At 40.9% G+C, this 9,267-nt stretch overlaps 1 protein-coding gene across 2 annotated transcripts in view; it reads right to left on the bottom strand.

The window, feature by feature from the left end:
* Nucleotides 1–8,658, bottom strand: part of LOC118413298 (fibroblast growth factor receptor-like 1) — a 54,560-nt gene extending 45,902 nt beyond the window's left edge. Inside the window, exon 1 of one of the 2 annotated variants that reach the window (XM_035816602.1) lies at nt 8,355–8,658. Coding sequence is in view for 1 of the 2 variants with exons in the window: in XM_035816601.1 (XP_035672494.1) it covers nt 2,482–2,507 (26 nt within the window). In the remaining variant the exon portion in view is untranslated. Of the gene's footprint in view, nt 1–2,481; nt 2,583–8,354 lie in introns of those variants that run through there. The other variant, XM_035816601.1, reaches the window with a different exon arrangement.
* Between the last annotated feature and the right edge of the window lie 609 nt (nt 8,659–9,267).

Here is a 9,267-nt window from a genome sequence, read left to right on the forward strand (position 1 = left end):
AAGAACATTGTCGTCCATGTTGGTGATTGACAAGCGACATTGACACCAATGACATTGACCTTGATTGAGTTCAGACGATCACGTTTGACAGACAAGAAAAAAACTCCCACCGTTTTGCAAGATTTACTTAAAATTTAATAAAAAGTAATGATTTTCGTCGGAAGGTGTGGATTGTTTTAATTTGCCATTTTCTAAGGTAAAGTAGCCAATGCCTGCGCATGCTTACTACTGCAACAACATGATAAAATGCAGCAATATCACAAATCTTAACAAAATCAATGTTTTATAGCATTTTCTGACATTTTGTAAATGGGTCAGTGGGCTTGGCCGGGAAGCAATTCACACGTCATCGCAAATTATAGGGTCAATGTACCATTTCGAAAATGTTACAAATATTTGTAAATTATTCTAGATAAAGAAATTTTTGCACGGTGACTTTCAAAATGTTTCCAAAATATTAAAAAGCATTCATACATTCAATCTTTGGAGGAAAATTGAACTATTGTGGCTTAACGTTAAATATGCTTTTATTCAAAATAATTCAAACTTATCACAGATGTCATTAAAAAAAACCTAACGTAGGTGATTTGGAAAGGATATTGTACCATCAGACTTCGTGACTGATCATATACAACTCCCATATAGAAGGGATACAGCAACTGGGTACATTATGGAAAGCATGTACAACCGTACTACAGGCATCCAAACCACGGCGTCTGGTCGCACGACATCCGCTAAAACTCAGAACTGTCACGCACCGCAAACATTCCGGGCAATTCCCGCGCTCCTGCGATCCGTAAACTGAACATAGCACGGCGTTTTATAACGTCTATACGGGACTTAACTAGTGTACATGTTTCTGTGATAAATACAACTACCTTTACCGTTCCGTCTCTTTTATACGACGAAAATATTGCAAGAAATGTGTGACGTTTTTGTCGTTTCTTGACACACAGTTCCATCCTAAAATGTAATTTTTTTTTATGGTCTGTTATAACTGAAACGAAACGTTATGTGTAACTTACTGGTAGGTATCGGTAGGCATCATCGTGAAATATCATTATAATAGATGGGGGAACATTCTGGTAACGCGTTATTCTAGTCCCTATTTGATGTATTCATTCGATCTGCTAGTTCTCACAGAATTTCAACAACAAAAATTATGTGATAATATACAATACGTATTTGTATATTTTTTTTCACAAACATGCAGAAATTGAGACGAAAATTTGCAGACGACATTTTAAATTTCAGAAATAGGATTTTCCCATAATGCACCTGTTCCCTCAATAAATAAATAGTGCTTCCTATTTGTGTAGCTGGTCTAGAGTTTTAATCATGAGGGGAGGGGCAGTGAAAAATTAGCATATTTGACAACTGCAAAGATATATAGTGTCTACAATACATGTCATGTGTTCTCTCAGAAAAGTATGCGTTTTGATGCGGTCTTCCCGGCGGGAAAAAGTTATTTACTTGTATGACCGCCGCTGCTGTTTGTCCATTCGTGTTTACATCACATTCCCCTGATTTGTTCTGGGGAGGGGGTTATTGACTAAGGGGGGTATATAACCCCTCCCCCTTCAAGTCCTCATCTAGCACACCCCGCACAACAAGACTCTGGCGTTAAATGGTTGTCAGCGACTTCCATGCCAGAAGGAAGTTGGCACAAGATTTAATGCGGTGGAAGTAAAAACCTGATCTTTAAATGCGTGTGAAAATCCCCGAATGCGAGACAAAACAATCTCGTGGCGTCGCTGGCAAAAGTTAATAGGTCACTTGTGGATCGCTAAAATGGAGTGTGTAAAACACAAGTTGAGAAATCCTGACCAAAAACAACTCACCAAATTTTCTCACAAATACATCCATCTGTCGTTCCATTCTTGACATAGCCACAGGTCTTGTTCAGAAACGAACCAATTGTTCACATTACCAAAACTTCCTGTAACAAATTTTATCTAGACTTTATCTTGTCTGCCGCCCATTATTTGAAAACAAACCTCTTACACTTGAGTTAGATTCTTTGCGGTTCAGAACTTAGGTCTCAGTGGGGGCCCCTACTCGTACATACCATGCAAAAGCACGAGTTTGTAGGTAAACCATTGACACGCGGTGTTTACAGATCGCAACCTTTGCCTATCTGCTCGGGGACGTTTTGATAGATTGCATTCCGACTGGGACAACCGGTAGTTTGGTGGAATATTCCAATAGATATTCAGTGTTCTACAAGCCGGTACACATACAGAGCACAGTATACGATTTTTACTGAAACTGTCACCTAGAAATTGTACCTTGCTAACGTTACATTCCCTTTTTGTTGAGTATATACGCTTATGATTAAAACATCTTTTTCTGTCGAAATGATAGCATACTTACTTCTAGATCTCAATGCGAAAATGCCAAGACAAAACGGAAGCACTAAACTACACGGACTGAAGAAGTTTCTTGAACGGAAGCCAAGTCTTGAGAACAAGACACACTTACCTCCCCTCCCAGGCAACTAACCGCATGTTACACCCGCCCAAAACACCTTGTTTGACCGGGCCGATGCACTGCTATGTCAACGTTGTTCTAGACTTATCTCGGCTTTTCCATTAGTGACCACAATCTCAACCTACTGAAGTGGCTAAGATCGTATCCACTTGAAGCGAGCCTCAAGTTCTTTTACCACCTCGCCCTAATTGAACACAGTTTTCGCAGTGGCGCCAGTACCAAAACCCAACACAAGAGGACCGCTGCATGCACTGTCAAAACACACGGCAAATTGATCCAAATTGGAAAATTATTGTTTTGTTGGGCTAAAACAACAGCCGTGAGAAAAAGAACGAACGGCTTCCTAAAGAAATAAGAATGGTGGATGAGAAAATGTGTATCGCTTTTCAATAACATGGGCAATCAAATTTTAATGGAATGCGAAAACAAGTTAGATTTGAAAGCGTAAGTAGTGTACTCGGTTTAGGCGAGTGAGAGAAAAGTCACGTGAACACATGTGACGTAAGAAGTAGCACGTATTTTTGGCAATATTCCTAGAATCTGATGCCTTTGCTAAAGACAGCTAAAAATAGATAAATCTACGTCTATAAAGTGTGCAAAATTGTTTCAAAGTCTTACTAAGTAATTAGAAATACTAACTGGAAAGCCAACATTCTCGCGAAAATGCAGAATATTTTCCCTGTAGCCGATACCACCAGAAGTTCTAAACTCTGATTGGTTTACTGTAACTCTAAGCTCTGATTGGTTCATGACAGAAGAAGAAGAAGAAGAAAGAAAAAAAACAATGTGTTTTCCCAAGGACATTATAAAGAAGTCCTTAGTTTTCCCTATCAGGAAAAACGTTATCGTATTCCTATAGTTAAGTTATATGACTGTGTAGTTATAAGTCGTGTATGGTGTCTGTTTTTATATGTGTCCAGAGAGTCCTGAAAAACAGGCTGAAGCCTGAGCGATGTACTCTGGTAAAACAAATAAAAATGAAATGAAATGACATAACGATCTTGAATATCTAGAGTTCGAAAACGACACAGCCGGGTTATATCATCAACACACCTGTAAAACAGCGCATGGCAGGCGAGCTAAACAATCTCATTTTTCATTTGAGGAGGATTGAGACAGCTACAGAAGCTGAAGTGACCTTCTATCGCTACCGTGCAGATACGGCTCTATCACGGTTACACGTCGTACGCCCCTTGGTCATGGGGGCAGTCTGCTCTTTGAGCGCCTTAGTGTATAGGGTAACACATGCACAGGTAAGACAGACAAAAGAAAAAAACAAGATAAAGGGAGAATTTGAAAGAGTAGAGTACAAGACGCCGGTAGGGAAAGTGCTTGCGGTTAAAAACGTCACAAAGAAGGATTTTTTTATGGCAAAGATTGAGACAAGGAAAACACATGACGGTTTCTCTATATAGCGGACATGCTATCCCACTACAAAATGTATTAAACTTTATGCGCGGATTGTAGATGTTGCTAGAGTTGGTGGATTTGTGAAAGAGGGTTGGGTTCTTCTTGCTCATTCAAAGCGTCACATTCGTCGTACGGTGTTCGTGCGATCACAGGGGGTCTGCACACATTTGTCGTACGATCGTATCGTACGATAGCAAACTGAAGCCTTTCTTGGGACAGTCGTCTACTTCAGGTGTCGTACAGCAGTCATGTCTTGGATATTTGTCTGTGGTTGATTCTATCACAGTCTCATTGAAAACTCTCTACGACATCAAATTCGTACGACAACGCACAAAGAATTTGATAGCGCCGTATGTTTTTTTTAGAGGGAAGGTTTGCTAGCCCTTCCCCTTTCACATTCTCGATGCATCCCCTCGAACATGGGAACACCAATAACGTCCCTTCCGAAAGACGGATGCAGCCCAAACCTAGATGTCCGTCTCGGTATTGAACTATAATCTATAATCTACCTACTAACTGGAACCAGGAGCTCAACGGTGGGGCTGCTACCAGTTGAGCTACAGGGACAACTAATACAATATTGCCAGCCATACCTTGTTCGAAATCTTAAGTAAAACTAGGTGAAGTGTCTTCCATCACACATCAAGGGAGCCGAAAACACCTGGCGATCAGTCAAGCCAGACAAGTTTGTTCAGAGGATATCAGGGTATCTTCTTTTGACTAGAATTTTAACTTCTTTTCTTACGCCGTCGTGGCCTGCCCTGGTGGGCTTCAGATTCGCTCCGGTTATGGCCACCTGGCTTTTAAATCTATTAATATAAAGGATAGGGAATGACGTTTCGTAGTGCTAGTGGTCACTGAAACTAACGTTTTTGGGGCGTTGTAGATTGCTAAAACTACCAGTGACTCAAAATATAGAGGTTTTGGACCAATTTTCGTTTCTTTGAGGTAGAATACAAAACCAAATCCGCTAAATTGACAAGACTACCTGTTTTGAAATCTCAGTGGTACTATTCAATACCCATACCTCCCGCGTAGCCCACCCATGCGAATGATTATGCCCAATTTGCGGCTATTTGTGCCTATTGTCTGTCCCTAGGCCCTCAGAAAAACACACCCCACTAGGAAAACCTTTTTTTTACAAACAAAACACGGATCTGGGCTACTACCTGATGGACTGTTACTGACTTCAACTCCTATAAAACACCATAATCTTGGTCACTTTGAGAAGATTTGCGACAGAATTGATAAGAATATAAACAATATATGAAAGCGACGTTTAATAATCTTTTTACATTATCTGAAGATATGATATGTATCGACAATTCACAGCGTATCATGCTAAAAACATGCTAAAATCTAAACATGTATCCATAAAAACGAACATGAGCTACAACTGCGAGCACACAAACCTAAATAAAAACATTACCCCCGAAAGATTTAAACCTTCTATACAGGGGTATACTACTAAAATCGTGACGACTTGCAATGTTGTTGAATTGAACATGTACCTCAAATTTCAAAACACGACCGCCTCAGTTTTAAGCATTCGTTTAAGATTCCTTCTGTCAACCAGGGTGATATGATTAGACCTACTATATCACAAAGACATCTCATCTCAAACGTCCGGTCCTTATCTATATCCTTAACACTTTCTTATCAGTGACTCTCGAACGGGTATGTTCTTGTCACTCAATATACGTGTCCAGAGTTGTCATCAATGGCGATGTGTTTTAGCTACGTATGGTACGGTCCACGCCTATAACATACATGTACTCGTAGATGTAAACAACAAACGCATAAACACGTATACATCCGCATAGATCTGTCACTAGACACAAAATTGTACCGCTTTGAAAACGAATGCATGGGCGTTGTGTGAAGACCGTATTTAGCCAGTGCACAAACATAAAATATCAAACACTGTTAGCAACTTAGCACACATTTTATAATTGTCTTTGCTAGATTGTTGTATTTTTTCCCTAAATTGTACAGCTCAAGATTGTACACGAGTGTTACGTTGTGATAGTCTTTGTCGTCGTCGGAAGCGTCGTTGTTGTACTTTTATTCGAGGGAGGGGAAACTTCATCTAAAACAAACAAACTGATTACAATTGATTGGATGTACTAATGTTGTTTTTCCTACACAGTTGTGCAAGCTAACACAGCACTAATTTGTTTTGTGTTGGGGGGGGGGGGGTACAGAATTTATAACGACGAAATACACATTATGAAGGTCGCTGAGAATTCTCAAGGACACTATACAGCTCTAGGTAAGAAGCTACGAATCATCGGTATTCTGAGATTGCAAAGTGTTTTTTGTTGTTATAACCAACGGGTTTGGTTACCGAGAAGAATCTTTGCACTCTATTTTAAACTCAAGTAACTCAATTGACGCCAGAATCGCCGCTAAGTTGAGTTGGTGCTCTGCTAATAGTCATAATGGACTCAAACCCATAGGCCCGCCAGCCACCACAACACAAGTTCTTTGAATGTCAAGAATTGGATTAGGTCTATGAGTAACTGGATGGGTGTGGGGGTGAGCATTTCGGTAAAACTCACACGGTTTCGACTGAGCGGGCATTACAACAAAAACAAGTCACAGGCCGGGCTTTTTAGTTTTAATTGCTAAACCAACAGGGGTAAATTTTATCAGTCAGAAACGACAGCAAAGGGGGGGATTAAGAGAAGAAGGGAAACAACGGTAATGTTGTAATAGTGTTGGGGGAAAAGTCGTGGGGCACACACGGTGTCAGCTATCAGTTGAGCTAGCACAAAAACACAACACCACAAGAACGCGCTTCAAAGACCACCACTGGTGAAGCTAGATGAATTAGTTTTTTAACGGCACTGTGAAGTTTTTTTCTTTCTTCTTTGAAACAACGTTCCTGGGTTTCTCCCCACCTTTCCCCCCATGCCAAGCAGGCTTTGTTGACCAACCCTGTTCAGAGACCACTTCAAGCCAACGAGTGACCAAAGTCCAGCCAATTGTACTGCTCGGAGAAAACCATCCAAATTCACGGGCCCTACTCTTTCAAACACTCCAAGACCCTCCAGTCACAAAAGGTATTCGCGCCAAGAACGGGCACTCGAATGTTTGAAACCCCCAGTTCTTTAGAAATACACATTCTGCTCACTGAAACGCCGCAACCCCCCCCCCCAAAGTCTCTTGGATATATATATAGACCAATTCTTTTTTTCATTGTTTCAATAACGCTTGTCGTTAATTCACAAAATAAAACATCATCAATATCAATTTATATCACCCGCACACACACATTAGCATGCGAAGTAATTGAACAAATTCTGCGGCCCTATACCAACGGAAAAATGAATGGAGAAAAAAAAAAGGAATATATGTGTGATATAGGATACGTGGCAGAAAAAAAAACACTCACTCCAATAGTCGTGACTCAAAACAATCCCCGGATATGCCACTCGAGTCCTTTAATGCACCAACTAGATCCCTATGAATGCGAAGTGTCCACTTGCACCTATATGCTCTACTAATTCGTGTACTCTAGTACCCTAATAGCCCCCCTTGCAAAGAAAAATGTCCACAGTCCAAAATTTACGAAAACAAAACATTTCTTTCTTTTTTTCAGGACGACATGCATGTTGTCGTAGAGTTCTTTTAGAATATTCGAGAAAGCAACAAAAACACAACAACTAGAAAGGTACACACTGCGCAAGGGTGTTCGAATCTTTCACCGCAATGCACCTGTTATACTGTGGTTCTCTGTTGTTTTTGGTCCGTCGACCTAATGGATATAGTCGGCAAAAACACAGCTAAATTTATCCCTCTTCTAGTATTTCTTGTTTCTTAGCATATCTACTGGCTTTGAAAACGTCTAAATATTGGTAGTATATTAGTACATGCCTTGTACATAAAAACATAACTGTCAAACGGGTTAGGGTAAAGTTAGCGCACGGTTGGTTGAGTGCATAATCACTTCCAAAAAGAACGGTACAAGCGTGATCCAGGGAAGTATTCTTATCCCCTATATTATCCCTTCTGAATGAAAGGGATTTCTGCGGGCCCACCGTGGACAGCACCTCGGATGTAAAACTGAACGAGAATTCCTCAAAATCTCTCCGTGACTCCGGTTCCAAATGTCTCTGTGAGTGGGGACCGAAAGATTCTCGGTGTTTTAACGAGTGTATGAGAGTGGCCCGCTGGATTTGGGGGTGCCTCACGACGCACATATGTCCACGAACTGTGGTCCGTGTTGAACGTTCATACGGCACGCTAACATTACTCCTGGCAACCCAAATAAAGTGTAGGAATTCCTGCGTTAAACTCTGGTGTTATGGCAGCGGGACTTTTCCCTCTTTCAGGTGAATCAGTGTTGGACTGTAACCGATATATCCAACATGTGTTGTCCTCTGTTGTTTTGAAAACCCTTCCTACGCCTAAAATCGTCAACATTTTACTCAAACTTTAAACCTACTCACCCGAGTTGAGGCGATTTTCCTCAGAACGTCTTCTGCAGACGACAGGTTGCAGTTGTGGTCCCCAGGGGAGCGCGCGCTGTGTTACAGGCGGGCAAACTGAACCCCCCTGCACGGTTCACGCCTTGCCAGTGCGTTACGCTTTTTCCTTGATGCCCAGCATTCACTCCCTGTGTCACTCTACCATGCATCGAGAGCCCACCTTAATGGACGTTTGATTGTATTTCGTCAAAACTCGGAACGGCATTGGCGAACATGTAAAATAACCAACCCGCTTTGTGTGCACACGGCTTGTCTTTCCCATGACACAAAAGCAACGAGGACCTATTCAACTAATCTTGTTTGCCAGATTGCTCCGGGTTGTTTGCTGGGTTCACCCCTGTTTGTCCATGGTACGACCCAGAGACAAGTGACTTTCTTTTGTAAGACTTGAAGAAGAAAAAAAGATGAGAGAAAAGGGTAAAAAAAAGACAGAATTGTAAAAAAAAAAGTATTTTGAAGGATTGTCAACGCAAATGAAGTACGTGTTATATTGTGACTAAGCGGCAAAGTTTTCTTCCCATGTTTGCATTAAATCCAATTATTCCCCCACATTTATCTAAAAATGGCACATTCCATATTCCATCCTAACACATTTCACTTTGTCCTACGGAAATGTAAGGAATTATTTTGTATACAGTAGCCATTCATCGCTAAGAAGCCAAATTGTGAGCTAATTTTCGTCCACCGCAATCTTTATCCCAGGGGGATTTTTCAAAACAATGTAGGAGTGACGTCATACGGAAATACCATTAGTGTTGGTAATGTTCAAGGCCTGGTCTCCTACGTCATTTGATTGACAGGTACAAAGACCGTTTTCTGTCAAAAAAAATGAGATAATCCAATAAAAGTTTTCGAATTGTATTTTCTGTGAGAG

Source organism: Branchiostoma floridae, chromosome 4 (genome assembly GCF_000003815.2).
Source record: "Branchiostoma floridae strain S238N-H82 chromosome 4, Bfl_VNyyK, whole genome shotgun sequence".
Taxonomy (NCBI): domain Eukaryota; kingdom Metazoa; phylum Chordata; class Leptocardii; order Amphioxiformes; family Branchiostomatidae; genus Branchiostoma; species Branchiostoma floridae.